The 19239-nt window shown below is 34.5% G+C and overlaps 2 protein-coding genes across 3 annotated transcripts; one reads left to right on the top strand and one right to left on the bottom strand.

Moving 5' to 3' along the window:
• The first annotated feature begins 5460 nt into the window (after positions 1-5460).
• LOC112738071 (sugar transport protein 14) lies at positions 5461-9131 on the top strand. The gene is made up of 3 exons (XM_025788346.3): positions 5461-5968; positions 7385-8337; positions 8431-9131. The coding sequence occupies exons 1-3, from the start codon at positions 5830-5832 to the stop codon at positions 8872-8874; spliced, it is 1536 nt and encodes a 511-aa protein (XP_025644131.1). The 5' UTR covers positions 5461-5829; the 3' UTR covers positions 8875-9131.
• Positions 9132-10145: 1014 nt separating this feature from the next.
• Positions 10146-17703, bottom strand: LOC112738070 (CRS2-associated factor 1, chloroplastic). Of its 2 annotated transcripts, none has more exons than XM_025788344.3 (7): positions 17337-17703; positions 14366-14470; positions 12174-12798; positions 11958-12085; positions 11642-11867; positions 11374-11501; positions 10146-11199 (listed from the first exon to the last, which is right to left on the bottom strand). In XM_025788344.3, exons 3-7 carry the CDS (start codon positions 12742-12744, stop codon positions 10201-10203), a joined length of 2052 nt encoding a protein of 683 aa, XP_025644129.1. In that variant the 5' UTR covers positions 12745-12798; positions 14366-14470; positions 17337-17703; the 3' UTR covers positions 10146-10200. The 2 variants fall into 2 exon arrangements, with proteins under 2 accessions (XP_025644129.1, XP_025644128.1); XM_025788343.3 differs by having other exon boundaries at positions 15005-17696.
• Positions 17704-19239: the final 1536 nt, after the last annotated feature.

The raw sequence follows: 19239 nt of genomic DNA, 5'->3' as shown, positions 1-19239 counted from the left end.
AAGAAATGATCTCACCAGAAAGTGGGATAAAGAAAGAAATAATGGGCAAAGTAAATCAATTAAGGATAAATACTTCCATTGTAGTGGAAAGGGCCATTTGTCACGTACCTGTCGTACCCCAAGGCACCTAGTTGATCTTTATCAAGAATTCTTGAAAAGGGATGACAAAGGAAATGAAACAAATTTTGTTTCAAATGATGAAAATTCCACCACGTATTATGATGTATCTAATTTCTTTAAGGATTCTAAAGGAAATATTGGCTATTTGATCAATGATGGAATAGTTTGATATGTGTATGTGTTTGTTAAGTATATATTCATGTGAATAATTTTACTGTGCATGTACTTCTACTATTATTATTATTATTATTATTATTATTATTATTATTATTATTATTATTATTATTATTATCATCATTTGCTTTGAAGAAAAATGGCAAGGACATATTCTGAAGATATTTGCCTTGCGGATAGTGCAAGTTCGCACACTATTCTTAAAAGTGATATATATTTTACCCATCTTGTGCCAAAATAAGAGTATGTTAATACTATTATTGGCTCAGGCAATGTGATAAAAGGCTCCGAAAGAGCTATAATTTTGTTTCCTGGAGGAACAAAATTTATAATAAATAATGTACTATTGTCTACGAAGTCTCTAAGAAACATGTTGAGTTTCAAAGATATTCGCCGAAATGGATATCATATTGAGACAATGAATGAGGGAAATCATGAGTATTTATGTATTACAACTCATGATTTAAATAAAAAGGTTATATTAGAAAAGTTGCCCTCACTTTCATCTGGGTTGTATTATACCAAGATTAGTACAATTGAATCACATGCCATTGTAAACCAGAAGTTTACTAGCCCAAATGAATTCATAACTTGGCATGATAGATTGTGTCATCTAGGAACAACCATGATGAGGAGAATTATTGAAAACTCTCATAGACATTCACTAAAGAACCAGAAAATTCTTAAATCTAGTGAATTTTGTTGTGCTGTATGTTCTCAAGGGAAGTTAATTTTAAGGCCATCATCAGTAAAGATTGGATTTGAGTCCCCTAAATTCCTAGAAAGGATTCAAGGTGATATATGTGGACCTATTCATCCACCATGTGAATTTTTTAGATATTTTATGGTCCTGATAGACGCATCTTCGAGATGGTCACATGTGTGCTTATTATCTTCTCGCAACTTGGCGTTTGCGAGATTACTGGCTCAAATTATTCGATTAAAAGCACAGTTTCCAGAAAATCCAATCAAAACAATTCGTCTTGATAATGCTGGTGAATTTACTTTCGAAGCCTTTGATGCTTATTGTATGGCTAATGGAATAAGTGTTGAACATCATGTAGCTTATGTTCACACACAAAATGGGTTATCAGAATCACTTATTAAATACCTCCAATTGATTGCTAGACCTTTACTTATGAGAACAAATCTCCCAACTTCGGTTTGGGGGGCATGCTATTTTGCATGCCGCAGCACTTATTTGTTTGAGGCCAACGAGTTACCATAAGTTCTCTCCTATGCAATTAGCTTTTGGCCAGCAGCCAAATGTTTCCCATTTAAGAATATTTGGGTGTGCGATATATGTTCCCATTGCACCACCTAATCGCACCAAAATGGGACCCCAAAGAAAATTGGGGATATATGTTGGATATGATTCTCCCTCTATAGTGAGGTATCTTGAGATACAAACTGGGGATGTATTTAAAGCCTGATTTACGAATTGTCATTTTGATGAATCAAAATTTTCAACATTAGGGAGAGAGAATAAGCTTCCTAAAAAGGGACTTAATTGGAATGCATCATCGTTGATGCATTTAGATCCTCGATCAAGGCAGTGTGAACTTGAAGTTCAAAAGATTATACATTTGCAAAGAATAGCAAATGAATTGCCTGACGGATTTTCTGATACAAAGAGGATAACCAAATCTTATATACCAACGTAAAATGCCCCAATTCGAATTGATGTCACAGTTGGAAAAATTGCCACCGAAGCAAATACATGCCAGAAGCGTGGCAGGCCTATCGGTTCCAAAAACAAAAATCATCGAAAAAGAAAAGAGGTAAATAATATTCCTGTTGAAAATGACATAGTAGAGACACCTGCATTTATCCAAAATTCTGATATAATGTTAACGCCAGAAGATGTTCAGGTACCTGAAAAGTGTGAAAATGACGAGATCTCGATAAATTATGTCTTTACAGGAGAGAAATAAGACCGAAATAAGACAATTGTCAATGAAATATTTGCATATAATGTGGCATTAAATATCATGCATGAAAGTAAGGATCTTGAGCCAAGATCAGTCGAAGAATGTCGACAAAGGAATGATTGGCCAAAATGGAAAGAAGCCATGAAGGCTGAATTAGACTCACTTGCAAAACATGAAGTCTTTGGACCTGTAGTCCGTACACCTGAAGATGTAAAACCTGTTGGATACCGATGGGTATTTGTGAGAAAACGAAATGAGAAAAATGAAGTTGTGCGCTATAAAGCTCGAATTGTGGCACAGGATTTTTCACAAAGGCCCGGTATAGATTATGAAGAAACGTATTCCCCTGTAGTGGATGCGATAAAATTGCATTATTTGGTCAGTTTATCTGTATATCATAAACTGCATATGCATTTAATGGATGTGGTAACAGCCTACTTATACGGCTCATTAAATCGGGATATCTATATGAAAGTCCCTGAAGGACTAAAGATATCTAAACCATCCAATGAATATTCGCAAGGGTTATACTCAGTTAAATTGCAAAGATCTTTATATGGTCTAAAGCAATCTGAACGAATGTGGTATAATCATCTTACTGAGTATTTAGCCAAAAACAAATTTAAGAATGATGATATCTGTCCATGTGTTTTCATAAAGAAATTTGCATTTGGATTCATTATAATTGCTGTGTATGTTGATGATTTAAATATCATTGGAACTCCTAAAGAGATTCCAACAATTATAAAAACTCTAAAAGAAGAGTTTGAGATGAAAGATCTTGGAAAGACTAAATTTTGTCTTGGCTTGTAGATCGAGCATATAAAAAATGGAATCTTTATTCATCAAACAACATACACAGAAAAGATCTTGAAAAGATTTTATATGGATAAGTCACATCCCTTGAGTACCCCAATGATTGTAAGATCTTTGGATGTGGAGAAGGATCAATTCCGTCTTAAAGAAGAGAATGAAGATATCCTTGGTCCTGAAGTACCATATCTTAGTGCCATTGGAGAGCTAATGTATCTTGCTAATAATACGCGACCTGACATATCATTCTTGGTGAATTTACTAGCAAGATATAGTTCCTCTCCAACCAGAAGACATTGGAGTGGAATCAAACAGATCTTTCGATATCTTCATGAAACGGTTGATATGAGATTGTTTTATCCCTATGGATCCAAGTCACTATTAGTTGGCTATGCAGATGCTGGATATTTATCTGATCCACATAAAGGGAGATCTCAAACAGGATACCTGTTCACATATGGCGGTACAACTATATCATGGAGGTCCACAAAACAGACGATTGCAGCAACATCCTCTAATCATGCTGAAATACTAGCGATACATGAAGCTAGTCGCGAGTGTTTTTGGCTGAGGAGTGTGATCCAATATATTATGTCATCATGCGGATTGATTGATCATAAGATAGCTCCAACTGTCCTGTTTGAAGATAATACATCATGCATTGCTCAACTTAAAGGCGGATAGATCAAAGGTGATAGAACAAAGCATACTTCTCCCAAATTCTTCTTCACTCACGATCTTCAAAATCAAAGGACAATTGATGTCCAACAGATCCGTTCAAGTGACAATCTGACAGATTTATTCATATAGTCACTCCCAAAATTCTCCTTTGAAAGATTGGTACATAAGATTGGGATGCGCCGATTTTGAGACATTAAATGATGTCGACAAGAGGGGGAGACTGTACTCTTTTTTCCTTGGTTAGGTTTTTTTCCCATTGAATTTTTCTTGACAAGGTTTTTAATGAGGCAGTCCCCATCACTAAAGGATATTGTACTCTTTTTCCTTCACTAAGGTTTTTTTCCACTGGATTTTTCTTTAGTAAGATTTTAACGAGGCAATAATCCTAAATGGTCATCCAAAAAGGAGTGTTGTAATAAAGATCAATTAGGTGGATACCCATTTATGATGGGCGGTTGAATATTCTCAAGGAAAAATGCATTTAATAGGATTTGAAAAAAAAAACCTTATACATATATAAATAGGAGGTTAAGCCTCCGTCGATTACATATACAAAAGTAATAAGACATCTTTCTCTCTCTTTCTCTAATTATATCTCTTTATTTTATTTGTTATCTCTTTCTTGTTTATTTATTTAGTTATTTTATAACAGTTTCAATCGATCTTAATTTTAGAGCATTGATATATTGTTCCTATTTTCTGAAATTTAAATTTGACAGTTGTCAGTTTTTCTTTATTTTAATTTTTAATTTTTTTTTAAGTTAAGATTCTCAATTTTAATATTTAAAAAAATAATAAATAAAATTAAATAGAGATATGGTTGCGGTGGTTGACCAGTTGACGTGGTGCTGGCTTTAATGATAAATCCGATAGTGTGAGAAGGTGGTTACGATGTAGCCAAGTAAGCCTAATAATTTGTCATTATCTAAAAGACTAAAACATAATTGGTTATATCCGTAGGATTTAGATTTTCTAAAATTTGAATTTTAAATTAGAGAATAAAGTATAATTTTTTATTATTTATTTTATAGGTGAGATTAATAATAAATATGAAAAAAAATCATTTAAAAATAGAAAATTATACTTTATCCTCTAAAGTATAATTTAAAAATTTAGAAGATTTAAATTCATATTCGTATCTACTCTACAATTTTTTGATGATAAAATAATCTCCATTCACTTTTATTTATTTATTTATTTATATTTTTAATTAAATTAATAAATATATTTTTGGCAATATAATAAAAATAAAACTTGAATATACGATCTTAATTCTTATATATACCGTCCAAATTTAATAAATGTTTTAAAAAGACAATATCTTTTAGTATACAAATAGTATGATCATTAAATGTATCTAATTAATACGTCTTTTAAATTTTTATATTTTCATACCTCAACTTGTATTGCCACAATAGTTGACCATTATGGATCATATGATCAGAAATCTGAACCTTTTAATTTGACTATTAAACACATACGTATAAAATTCAAAGAAAATAGTAAAGAGTCCATATCTTTTGAAAAAAAAAATTATTTAACATTAATTCAAATAAAAAATAAATATTAAAAATATTAATCTCAATATGTGAATTTTAATTTTAAACGAACAAAGTACACAATTCTTATTAAATTAATATATATACATGGCCGCCACTTTGAGAAAAAAAAGGTTTATTTTGTTGAAATAAATATTCATTGTTGGTATAAATATGACGTTTGTTATTTGTCTCTATCCATTATCCATGTCAGAGCAAGAGTTTGTGTGTACCAGCGAGTTATTACAACGCCTCTGTTTGTTTTAAGTTTCAAACTTTTTAACATTTAAACAGCTGGCATTATCCATTTTTTAAGAAAGGATTGGATTAAAACAAAACAAATTTCAAACAATCACTTCCTTACTTTCCTCCCATCCTTAACTGGTTTTTCCAATTTTTCGTCTGTCTTACCAATTTTTAGTTTAAAAAAACTGATATATGGATATTTAAATAGAAGCAGCGTTGACTCTCAAACATTTATAAAAACCTTCGAACTGACTCTCATTCTACTCTGCTAGTTGGTCTTTGAGAACAAGAGAGTGTCTGTCACAACTACTTTTTCATAGAGAAAAATGGCAGGAGGAGTAGTAGAAGGAGGACCTACAAAAAGGGCTCATCTTTATGAGCACAGATTCACTCATTATTTTGCCTTCACTTGTGTTGTTGGAGCTCTTGGTGGCTCGCTTTTTGGCTATGATCTTGGCGTTTCAGGTTTTTTTTTCTCACCCTTCTTTTCACTGTTTAATACTTTTGTTTTTATTGAATCATGTAGCTGAATTGCATCTTATAATTTCCTTTTTTTCGTCAAGCAAAGGGCCACTTTCAATTCTTTGTGTTTTTGCCTCTCATTCTGGATTTGATTTTTATGTTAATTTCCTTTGATTAAGGCACGTTTATTTCTCATAGTAGTACCAACAACTCCAAACTGTATCATTTTCTTTCGTTGCAAAATATAGTCGCCAAATTAATCATCATTGTTTCTTCAAGAAATAGTTTTGTTATTATTTAGACTGGTAATGATAATAATACAACACCAACTCTATCTTTTTGTTCCAAATTGTATATACCTTTTTGTTTTACATGAGGATGACTAAGGTGTTGATCTCATTTGGAAAAAGTGGGAGAAAAAGTAATTGCAGGAAGAAGAGAGGAAATATTTTATGTTTTCAACAAGTGCCGTGATTTGATAGGATCTTTAAAGTGAGTTTGGAATTGTATATTGGGATTTATACTTGTTTTTTAAGCAAGATATTTGTAATTCAATATTGATATTTTGTATTTTATAAAATAAAAATTTATTGTGTTTATATTTTTTGCTTTTGAAGGTTAGAAATGGTTTTAAAAATATTGAGAGATGTGTTTTTAAGGTAGTTTTAATACCTTTTGTATTTATATTTATATATATTTATTTATATTTGTTTTATGACTTTTATCAAATAAATATGGTGTGTCACCAAAAAAAAATATGGTATAACAACTAGAGTTTTTGAAAAAAATAAGGAAATCAACAGCTTTTAGAGAGGCTGTGTGGTTCTGATTTTGATTTCGAATGCAACAGTGATGGGTGGTGGCGCAAGCAACGCATGATGAGATAGCGAAAATAATTAGAATGAAAAATGGTTATAAATTTTCAGAGTTTGCTGATTCGTTCAAAATCATAATATATTAATATCCATCTGGCGAGTCATGTGTATTGGTTGGTTGAGATGGGTATAATTAGAAATCGGATATTCATATTCTCCTCATAATCTGCATTTTTCCACTCTTAGTTGCTAAGTTCTCCTGAATTATCGGCATAACTTTTGATTTCTGTTTTTCTTATCTCATCATTTCAAATTTCATTGTTATTATGATTATTATTATTATTATTAACTAATAATTAGCCCACATACCTTGTTAACAAATCCAGATATGAAATTTATTTTATTTGTTTTTTTTTTACTTTTAATTTTATTATCACATCAAAATTACAGTGATGTAATGAACTAAAATTTTCAACTGAGCTTTTGTGTTTCTTTACTTAACAAAGGAAATCCCGTCTTTGTTACTAATCTCCTTTTTGTCATAGTCAAATTTATCCTTGCAACTTAAGAATCAAAGAGGGTACTTGGTATGTTGTTGTTGCAGGTGGGGTTACATCAATGGACGATTTCCTGATCAAATTCTTCCCAGACGTGTACAAAAAAAAGCACATGCACCAGAAAGAGACAGACTACTGCAAATATGACAACCAAGTGCTGACACTCTTCACATCATCGCTCTATTTTTCAGCACTTGTAATGACATTCTTTGCTTCTTACTTGACAAGAAAGAAAGGTAGAAAGGCAAGTATCATTGTGGGAGCCCTTAGCTTCTTGGCTGGAGCAATACTCAATGCAGCTGCACAGAATATTGCAATGCTCATCATTGGCAGGGTCCTTCTTGGAGGAGGCATTGGCTTTGGTAACCAAGCTGTACCCTTGTATCTTTCTGAAATGGCTCCGGCAAGGAATCGAGGAGCAGTCAACCAACTCTTTCAGTTCACAACCTGTTTTGGAATCTTGGTTGCAAATCTGATCAACTATTTTACTGACAAAATACATCCCCATGGATGGAGAATCTCGCTGGGCTTGGCGGCCATTCCGGCACTTCTTATGCTTGTTGGAGGTATTTTCTGTGCCGAGACACCTAATAGTCTTGTGGAACAAGGAAGGTTTGACGAGGCAAGAAAAGTATTGGAGAAAGTAAGAGGAACCAAGAATGTTGATGCCGAATATCAAGATCTTGTTGAAGCCAGTGAAGAAGCACAGGCTGTCACTAGCCCCTTTAGGACACTCCTAAAGAAGAAGTATAGACCCCAACTTGTGATAGGAGCCTTGGGGATTCCGGCATTCCAGCAGCTAACTGGCAATAACTCCATCCTCTTTTATGCTCCTGTCATTTTCCAAAGTATTGGGTTTGGTTCTAATGCGTCATTGTATTCATCTTCTATCACCAATGGAGCTCTCCTCGTCGCCACAGTCATCTCAATGTTTTTAGTGGACAAGTTTGGTAGAAGGAAGTTCTTTCTGGAAGCTGGTTTTGAAATGATATGCTGCATGGTAAGTATTATTGCTTGTTTATGCTGCTGTGCTAGTTGTTTATGCTGATTAATTGCTTATTGGACCCTCTAATTTGGTTTGGTTGATTTTCAGATTGCTACCGCTATAGTTTTGGCTCTGGATTTTGGACATGGTAAAGAACTTTCCAAAAGCGTCAGTTACTTTCTTGTTATTGTGATATTCTTGTTTGTGTTGGCTTATGGAAGATCTTGGGGTCCACTAGGATGGTTGGTTCCTAGTGAGCTCTTCCCATTGGAAATAAGATCAGCAGCACAGAGTATAGTGGTGTGTGTCAACATGATCTTCACTGCACTTGTGGCACAGTTGTTCCTCATGTCACTTTGTCATCTCAAATATGGAATCTTCTTGCTGTTTGCTGGCTTAATTATCTTCATGAGTATGTTTATCTTCTTCCTCTTGCCAGAAACAAAGCAAGTTCCAATTGAGGAAATTTATCTCCTCTTTGAAAACCACTGGTTCTGGAAGAATATTGTAGGACAAAGCGGCCAACACCATGGGAAGACAGCTGCTGTTTAAGAGCCTAATGAAGTTATGCATGTTTGAATTGTCAACTGTTAGTCAGACATGGTTAAGGTAAAAGCTATACAAGAGAATAACTTTTACCTAAACCATGTAAACCATGTTTTGGAGCTTTCCAAACAGCAAACCAAACATATAGTAATTAGAATGATCAAGTATAGGTTTCTTATTTTTGGTTAATAGTTATTGTTCTATGCTTAAATGATCAAATATGGATGCTATAAATTTCATTTGAATATAAATGCTTTATCGTATTTAATCTGTGGTGATGTCCAGGAAATGGATCTTTTCAATTTTTGTTAATAAGGAAGTAAAATGTGATCTCTTACCATTAATTTTATAAGTGAGACCAAAGCGAAAACATAAGAGAGAGCATTGAAAGATTAGAAATCACACCTTACTCCCTCAATTTTTTTAATAATTGAGAAAATCCATTCCTGTGATGTCCACATCAATATAAGAGGGGAAAAAAAAATCATAAACGGTTCTTGACAATTACCTTGAGAGATGAGGCCTTCAATAAAAAAAACCCTTTCCAGCCTTTGTTTTTTTATGTCTGTGATTAGTCCGTCTATCAATATTTTCTTTCTTTATTAATAGAATAAACCTACATGCCATTTTAAATGGTTGCTCCGTTACAAGATCAGAGTTGTTTAGTTTTTCTTTTTATTACCTTTTTCAAATACATTAGCTAAATTTATTAAGTAAAATTAAGAAATATTAGTAATTTTTATATTATTACTTATAAAATTTATATTTAAGAAAAAAAAATTATAAACGACTCTTGACAATTACATTGAAAGACGAAGTCCTCAATAAAAAAAATACTCTTTCTGGCCTTTATTTTTTATTTGTGTGATTAGTCCTTCTATCAATATTTTCTCTTCGTATTAATAGAATAATACATGACATGTTAAACTGTTGCTTTATTAAGAGCTCAGAGCCATTTAGTTTTTCTTTTTATTATCTTTTTCAAATACATTAGCTAAATTTACCAAGTAAAACAAAGAAATATTAGTGATTTTTATATTTTTACTTATAAAAAATAAATAAAAAATATATTAGTGATTAATATGTCACATAAACATATTTTTAAAAAAAATTATTGACAGATAAACTATCCAATCTCATGAAATTAAATATCAAGAATTGAAATAGACTATTTTTTTATTGGGGGCCTCGGTCCTTCAAAAAAATTATCAGAAGTTAAAATCAGGGGATAAGATGAGTATTCACTCGGTACAAAATAATATGTAGGACATTGCAAATTAACAAAAATGGTGCATTTGATAAGATCATAACATTTTATGATAGCAAGAAGTATCACATTAAGAGTTTTGCAAGTTCATCTACTCGTAATGTTCCTCGCGGTACAACATTAAGAAATCGTTCATCAAAATTTGTTTTTCTTTGAATTTTAGAACTCTTTTGAGTCTTCTCCCTTTCACCTTTATCTTTCACAGGAATGGCAGCAGTTTCTTTTCCCTTGGAGGAAGCGGAACGTTGTTGCTTGGCAGTTTTTTGAACCACAACCTTACTATGTCTCCTAAAGACTGGTCCGGAGGAAGCTGATTTGGCAAAGGAAACTGTAGTTTGATAAATAGTGTCAGCATCCAAAGAATCTTCATCTAAAATAAGTGCACATCGTTTCTCAACTGCTTCCTCCAACAATGATAAAATGCCTTTCATACAAGGTGCAGTTGACCTTGGTGGCCAACTGGCATCATCAGTTTCTGAACCATCTATAGTGTTATCGACTTGAGGATCTACCTTGCCATTGATATAACTGTCATTAGTTCCTAACATTACCTCAGATCCTAAAACTGATATAGAAGGGCAATCACTGCAGCTTTTGCTATCCATCATATCCTCAGCTCCATTGCTTTCATTCCAAGCTTCTGAGGGGCATTTAGCATGGCTGTCATCATCCGACAAAGTCATATTAGTGATAATGCTCCCGTGAGACTCCAGCTCACCATAGGAGCCTGTAACATTGTTTATACATTCGGCTTCAGATTTTCTTGCAAGTGAAGTAGCACTAGTCACAGATTGCTTGCTATCTTCTATGGGAGACGACACCTCAACTTTTCCCAAAGCCAAATCACTTGAACTCGAAGAAATGCTAGAGTCATTGCCTTCATTCTCTACTGAATTCTCCTGCCGACTTGATGCTGAGACTTCTGATGCTAGTATTTTGTTATTTTGTTCATTGGCTCCCTTTGAATTATCTGTGGGATTTGGTAGAGCCGACTTCCAATTTTGCCCTCTCCACATAAGTACGTGCTCGTTTTCAAATGAAAGCAATACACATGGAACGAGATCCTACATTTAAAAAATACAGGAGGAAAAACGATGTTACAATAGCATCATCATTAGTTTTTAAAGAAAACAGTCTTATGATATAATAGCAAAACCAAATAAACAACAAAAAAAGGCTTAAATCCAATTGATCTTCATTCAATATTGCATACAAAATTGTGGCAAAAATGCTTATACCCTTAGTTTGGCTCCAATCTTTCTATAGTCACTTTTATTTAGCCCTTGGCAGTTTATGCGGACAAGTTCACACTCTTCAAATGCCTCTCTGACATTTTTTGCTAGGTCACAGTAAACACCATTTTTTCCTGCAACAAGAAAATATATCATTTTCTTTGTATAAACAATAAAAATGAAGACAGATAAATGCCTGTTTGCCAGCAGAAAAGAACAATAATTTTGCTTCAAAGATGAATTGTAGTGGACATTCTCAACATTAAAGAGGTACCTAGCTTGCATATGGGAATTAATTCCCTTCCCTTTTTACGCATTTCAGTTACTTGTTGTAGCGTTAAACCTTCGGGAACTCGCTTAACAAGCTTAGGATATACTGGAGGCACAGGCTTCCACAGCATCAGGGGAAACCGCGGCCGTGTTCTATAGTTATAGTTTCTGCCTCGGAAAAGGTACAACACACCACCCCTTCTGTAGATTATTTTCCCCCCTGTCTTCTCCTGGTAAACCAAATAATAACATAAGGAGGCTAGAGAAACATAAAGAATGAAGAAGCAAGAAACAAAAAAGTAGGAGAAGAAGATAGTAACCTCTAACTGGTGGCAGACATTGTCCATATCAACTGTACAAACTCCTTTGCACTTAATCTTGCAGACCCTCTTTCGCTTCCAGTGAGCATGAATATTGTCCAACATGTTATGCGTTAAACCATCTCTACCTAAATAACACAACAGGTAAAGCTTTTCCTTTTCAATTCCCAATCATCAACAAAATTCAATTACACTGACGACAAAAATAAAACTAACCAATATTGAGTTGGCGATTGGTTTTGACGGAGCTTCTAACCAAAGCGTCGATCTCCTGCTGAGTCAAGGGCTCACCGAGAATCTCTTCTCTGGAGGAGACGTACCGGGGGAAGGTGCCGGGAAGAAAAGGACCGGGGGACTGAACGGGCTTTATCCCTTTCTTGTCGGGTGGAGGAAGCACGAAGGAGTCGAACTCCTTCTGCTGCTTCTTGCTGGGTGGGAGTGGGGCCCGGCCCGTCCATGGGCGGGGTGTGGTGGCAGGGCCAAAGGGGAGGAAGGGGGGCTCCCGGATCTTGAGTGGCTTGGCCTTGGGAGTCTCGGTGTAGCTGTACTTGAACTCGAAGGGTGCGCCCTCTATCACATACGAGAGTCCGTCTTCGCCAATCTTGATGTTATCGGGCGGTATTGCCAGCCGTTTAGGTCTCGATTTGGGGATGTTGGAGAACTTGAATGCCGGGTGCTGGTGGTGGTGGTGGTCGGTATAGTCGGAGCGGGAGAACTGGAGCTCCGTGGATGGGCGCGAGTTGGATTCGAGGGTGATGGGGAAGGTGATTGTAAGTTTCAGAGCCATGAAGATGGAGATGGGAGAAGAGATAACGGTGACTCACATAATTTTACAGTGCACCTGTGTATAGGAAACTAATTTGTTAATATAATTTATTTGGTGATTTCTAACTAACCCTCTCATAAACAGAAGATTAAGTATTCTCTATGACTTGTTTAATTATTATTAAAAATAGTTATTTTTGTCAAATCATCTTTTTAACTTTAGTTAATTAAACTAAATTATTAAAGCATGATAAAACCTATTTTATAAATTCCAATAGCTTTCAAAATGCGCCAACGAGCTAAGCTATAGCTCAAATGGCATAGTTTTCCCTTTCCACCAAAAAGTCTGCGAATTTCACTTCTAATTTTAAAAAAAAAAAATAGCTTTCAAAAATGCAAACTGAAAATAAAAGTTAAAAAAAAAAAATCAAAACAAAAACGAATTAGAAGTTGAAAACGAGGGCAAGCAGAGACTATGAATGGTGGAACAAAGTAGAGTAAATCACTGAATGCAAGAAATTCTTTTATATAATGTCTATTAGGTATGTCTTGATTGTTAGATTTTATGATACTTTTGGTATAATTTTGTATTATTTATGATTTGTGATTATACTTAATAGCAAGACGGAAGGGGATGATTTACAAATCAAAATTCTTCTCCCAAACTTGGGTGGAGTATTAATCAACTATCTAAAAAAACAAGCTGAGCTAATTGACAGCATCAATTGTGATTCGTGACCATACCCTTAAAAAAAAAACAAAAGACATACTCTATGGAGTAGTTCATTCTTGTAATTTTGTTCACCTAATCACCTTTGAACAAATCCATACTCAATACAATCCAAATCAAGGTTCTGAGAACCGGATCGGTCATCGAACCGATCTAGTTACTAGTTTACTGGTTCAACCGGTCTAACCGTGGTTCAACCAAAAAAATCGTTTTAAAATAAAATAATAAATAAATTATAAATAAACATCCTAGAATATAGAAGCAGCTTGTGAGTGACTATTGAAAGAAATGCCAATTCAAATAGTACAAAGTGTGAAGATATCAGATAATACCATGATATATTGAAAGAAACCCAATAAACAACACTATAATTGCTGTTCCAAGAAGTCCTTAGAGAATGCAAAGCTAAATTAGAACAGTAAATACAGAAAGTAACATTTCAAAGAGAGATAACAAGTATATCAATACTCAATACTCTTAATTGTTATTATCCTATTCCGCAACATATGCAAGCTATAATGAACAAATACTTCATTTCTACTCAAATATCTGTACCATAGGCGTATCTGCATCATATACTATTAAATTAAACTTCCTAATTGTGACTATAGTTTTGATAAAATGGTTGTATTTACATATTCCTATTTGTGCAAAACAGAAGGCCAGACTAGCTAGCTTTATTTCTCTTACAAGAAACTAGTATAACTTGGAAAACAACAATGATAAAGCCATGAAGAGATTCTATTAGTTTCTACTAAACAAAATAATTAGATCAAAACTAAGGGTGAATTTTCAGTATTAAGAAATCTAACTGTGTCTCTTGAATCTCCAATTCAATTATGCCAGTAATCCAACGAGTTGACTTACTATACAATAAACGAGTGCAGAAATAGAACGAAAGATGAAGAGGTACCAGAGGGCAGAAAAGAGTTAGTTTTCTTGTTCCTGAGAGTGTGAGCACGCGCTGACGCTGCGGAAATCCTTTTGCTGGTTCAGATTGCCATTTTCCTTCTCAGTTCTGGTAAAGAACATTGACAATTAAGAAAGATGATCAACACAATGCAAGTGAAGAGTGAGCATTGACAATTGAGAAAGATGATCAACACAGCAGAGCCACAAAACACACAACAGCACACCAGAACCCACAGCAGCAGCAACACAGCCAGAAAATTAATAGCAGCACAAAATTAATACTACCAACAGCATTCAGCATTCAGCACAAAAATTATCATTCAGCAACAAACAGCATTTGATTTGATTTCCATTTTTAGAATTCAGCAACAAACATTACAAAACAGAAACAAGTAATCCCTAATCACACTAAGCCTGAAATCAATAAAGCTAAACAAAATTTTCAATAATGATTTGATTTCCATTTTTAGCAGCAGCAAGAAAATTTCAACAAAAATTTCAGGAATTAAGGAAAGAGCAGCAGCGCAAAATCAATTATTTGATTTTCCATTAATCCATTCACAATTTCACATTCAAAAATCAGCAAACAGAGCATAAAAGGAAGAGAAGAACCGAAGAAGTGAAACTCAGTGCCGCTAACCTTCGACGGAGACACAGACGGCGACCGGCGAGACGACGGCGACCGGCGACACGGCGGCGAACTGCTCCAAGTTCGAGAGAAGCCAGGGAGGACGGGGAGAGGGGGAAGGAGGACGCCGAGCTACAAGAGAAGGCCTGGGCTACAAGAGAGGACGCGGAGGCGCCGACAGCACGGACGGCGGCGGCCTACGGCAGAACTGTTGCATGGAGAACCTAGGGTTTTGGTTGGGTGATTTTGAACTTTGCTTCAGAGTTCAGAGGGATAAGTGATTCACGAATTGGGGGTGGGTTGGGTGTTGCGGGAAGGGGGTGAGTGAATGAGGGATGAACATCGGGTTTTTTTTTTTTTTTTTTTAAAGTAACAAAAACGACGCCATTTCATAAGAAATGGTCGGTTCTAGATCCGATCCAACCGGCCGGTTCATCAGTTTCTAAACGGTTTGGAAATTGGCTTTTTTAGGAGGAAGACTGGACTATTTTCAGCGCTATAATTCTCTTTCGTCTCCCGTTGGCTTTTTAAGTGGAAATATTTAGAGTTCCTATTCCCTAAACTTGATAATGTCACATCTAGACATTTATTATCAATAAGCCTCTTCTTGAATCACAATAAACCAAGGTTTTGAAAACCGGACCGATTATCGAACCGTTCTAGTCACTGGTTTACTAGTCCAACCGATCCAATCAGTGGTTCAACCGAAAAACCGTTTTAGAATAAAATAATAAAAATTATAAATAAACATCCTAAAATATAATTATAGTCTAATATAAATCTTAAAATATCTTCGAAATTTAAAACACTACATAAAATATCATCAACCTAATCCATATGATCTTATCAAAATACAAACTCAAAAATTAAATAGTAAAAAACATATCTAAATATTAAATCCCAACATCATGATTTATCAATCATCAAAATCCGCAAGAACTTGTTGCAAATTTGCTTCGGTGGATTAGGATTAGGATTAGGATTAGGATTAGCAGCATCATTCGAAATTAATAAAAGTTTTATTAATCTCTATTTGATTAACACTATTATCCATAATTGAAATTAATAAAAGTTTTATTAATTAAAACAAAATTAAAGACCAACCACAGCACAATGAAAAAGAAAAAACTATCAACATGACCATATCTAAATTCTGCCACCAACATTCAGCAACAAACAAAGACAGCAAAACCAGCAATAATTAGGAGCCAGCAACTACAAATCAAAGCAAAACCAGCAACTACAAAACAAAGAAGTATCCATAACCAGATACAAAATTAAAGACTAGCCATAGCACATTGAAAAATAAAAAAATTATCAACATGAGCATATCTAAATTCTGCCACCAACATTCAGCAACAAATAAAGAAATAAAAACAGCAGGACATTCAGCAGCAAAAACACCATTACCAACAGCATTCAGCATTCAGCAACAAACAGGGCATTCAACAACAAAAATTAGCATTCAACAACAAAGTGTCATCAATCAAATCCATATGATCTTATCAAAATACAATCTCAAAAGTTAAATAGTAAAAAGAAATATCTAAATATTAAAAACCAACATGAAGATTTATCAATCATCAAAATCCATAAATTAGAACCTTGTGACTGACTATTATTGGAACTAGGTGGATTAGGATTAGCAGAATCATTTGAATTAGGAGGATTGGCAGACGAATTATTACTCAAACAGGCATTATAAGCAACTGCTTCTTGATTAATACTTTCATCCATAACTAAATTCAATAAATCATAATCCAAATTAAAAACAGCAACAGAACGGCTAGAAATCCAATAATCATCCATAAGATCATAGAACAGAATCAGTAACAAATCCATTACTCAATTTCAGAAACAAATCCATTACTCAATTTCAGAATCAGTAACAAATCAGTAACAAAAGCACATATTAGAACAGAATCAGTAACATATCAGAAATCAATCACTAACTTCAGAGTTCAGATTCACAAATCCCTAATTTCAGAAATTGCATATTTGAGTAATTTGAAATTTCAGAGTTCAGACCACTAATCTTGACTGAGAAATTATAAAAGCTAGAAATTATAAAACCAATCAGAAATATGGTTAAAGCATTTCATCAAACATGTTGAGTGCGGTAAAATTAAAACGAAATAAGAGAATCCAAAGCTTAATTTCAATGTGATAGAGAAGAGAACAAAACTATTGTAACTTTAATTTAGTCTATGAAAAAATCCAAACCACTACAAAATCAAATAATTACTTATTGTAGTAGAAATCAGAAGTTGCAGAGTTTGAAGAAGAGTATTGGTGTTGTCTGTTGTGTGAGTGTATTGTCTGGTGGCTGGTTTAGGGAACTCACCGCGGGGACAACAGAGAGCAGTTCAACGAGTGGAGCACGCGGGTTGGTCGCAGAGTTTGAAGCAGAGCAACGTGGCTTCCAGACGAACGCGAACGTGAACGGCAAACAAACGGCGACGGAAGCGTGGCTGAGCAGACAAAGACGACGGACGCCGAGCTCGAGGAAGCAACCGCGATCGGTGACAGCGAACAGGGGTTGAAGACTTGGAGCACGAGGGAAGCTAGATGACGGATGGCGAACTTTGAGTGCGACGGACGGCAGCAGTATGCCCCTCCTTGTGGTGGTGGTGTAGGCTTACAGTGCTAGGGTTTTGTGGTTGGTTTGTGTGATTTCTCTGACTGAAAGAAAGAAAGGGAGAACGGGAGAAAGAAACGAAGGAGCTTCCTTTTTGTGTAAACCGGCCGGGTTCCGGTTCGGTCTGATCGGCCGGTTCTCGTCCGGTTCAACAGTTTTTAGCCGGTTTTTTATTATCGGTTTTATATACCTGATCGGATCGTTAATACTATTGGTTCGCGATTAAACCGGTCCGACCGGCCGATCCGGTCCGGTTTTTAGAACATTGCAATTTTTTTTTTTGGTGACTAGAACATTGCAATAAACTCATACTCCTTCCACAAATCTTTTTAGAGCTTATCAAAAAAGGAATTATGACTAAAGGAGCGTTTATTGTTTATGCCTTCCAGCTTTTGGAGAATATGCTATTTTTTCTTGAATATGTAATCAAAGACCTCCTTATTCCAAATCTTGGCTTCTTTTATGAAGTTGGTTATATTCTGAAGTAAGTCTTCTCCTCTCCGCCAGCTATTCTTAAACATACAATTATAGTCCTCATGCAAGACCTAACGGGCAAGAAATTTAAAAGGTTTTGCTCCTTCATCTTTATTATCTTTTTGAAAATCCAACAGGATAGAGAGATGCTCTGACTTCAACTTAGGAAGGTGTTTGACACTGACATCTGAAAAAAAAAAAAATTAACTTTGCTCAAAAATCAATCTAGTCCCCTTTACCATATGAAAAGGGTCCAAAGAAGCCCAAATCTTTTAACTCACAATTAGACAAGCGATCATTGAAATTAGCAGTATCTATAAAAAAGTTAGAGGATCCTCCTGTATCATTAAGTGAGAGAATAGAGTTGAAATCCTTCTAAACACCAAAGTCCATCAATATCGTTGGCAATGTCTTTTGGCTTGATCCAAAGTTCATTTCTTTCTCCCATCCTAGGCTTACCATAAGTAACTGTGAAGTACCAAGGAATACTGTTCAGCCATTACACTTCCATATAAATAAACTATTTATGAATAAGCAAAGGTTTTATGTTCTAGGCGTGCTGCTTTCAAAGGCATGAAGATTGTGTTTGTTCATGAGAACAGGATGATAAGACAAACACTGAGAATAAGACACAAAAGATAGAGATACAAAATTTTGTGTTCTCGTATTTTGTTTGGTGATAAATTAGAACGAACTATGAAAATTCAATTTATTCCCATTTTTTATCCAAAAATTGAGAAAAAAATATAATAATAAAAAAATAATTATAAAAAATTAACAAGAATAATCAAAGAAAAAATAAAAAATAAATTGTGTTTCTTGTTAGTGTCTCTATGTTCTTTTTATCAGGATTGACACAAAATAAACTAATTCAGTGTCTCTGAACACAATTTCTCTGTCCATGTCTCATCTATCAAATATGATTTTGTGTCTCTATGTCTCTGTCTCAGTATCGCGTTCCTGTAAACAAACTATCCCCAAATAACTTTCAGCATGGCTTACACACCAAGTATCAAAACCAAGTTTTCTAATAATAGATTCTACTTACTCCTGAGACATGAGTTTCCAAAAGAACACAACAATTAAACTTATATCTAATCATGAGATCATAAATAATGGATTTGAAGCTTTTAGC

The sequence above is a fragment of the Arachis hypogaea genome, chromosome 13 (assembly GCF_003086295.3).
Source record: "Arachis hypogaea cultivar Tifrunner chromosome 13, arahy.Tifrunner.gnm2.J5K5, whole genome shotgun sequence".
Taxonomy (NCBI): Eukaryota; Viridiplantae; Streptophyta; class Magnoliopsida; order Fabales; family Fabaceae; genus Arachis; species Arachis hypogaea.
Note: the sequence above shows the minus strand (reverse complement) of the source record. Positions and strands in the feature narration are given on the sequence as shown.

Coding starts and splice junctions, on each gene's coding strand:
- LOC112738071 (XM_025788346.3), top strand. CDS start 5,830: ATGGCAGGAGGAGTAGTAGAAGGAGGACCTACAAAAAGGGCTCATCTT. Junction 5,969..7,384: donor CTATGATCTTGGCGTTTCAG/GTTTTTTTTTCT, acceptor TTGTTGTTGCAG/GTGGGGTTACATCAATGGAC. Junction 8,338..8,430: donor TTGAAATGATATGCTGCATG/GTAAGTATTATT, acceptor GTTGATTTTCAG/ATTGCTACCGCTATAGTTTT.
- LOC112738070 (XM_025788344.3), bottom strand. CDS start 12,744: ATGGCTCTGAAACTTACAATCACCTTCCCCATCACCCTCGAATCCAAC. Junction 11,502..11,641: donor AATTCCCATATGCAAGCTAG/GTACCTCTTTAA, acceptor TTCTTGTTGCAG/GAAAAAATGGTGTTTACTGT. Junction 11,200..11,373: donor AGATTGGAGCCAAACTAAGG/GTATAAGCATTT, acceptor TTTTAAATGTAG/GATCTCGTTCCATGTGTATT.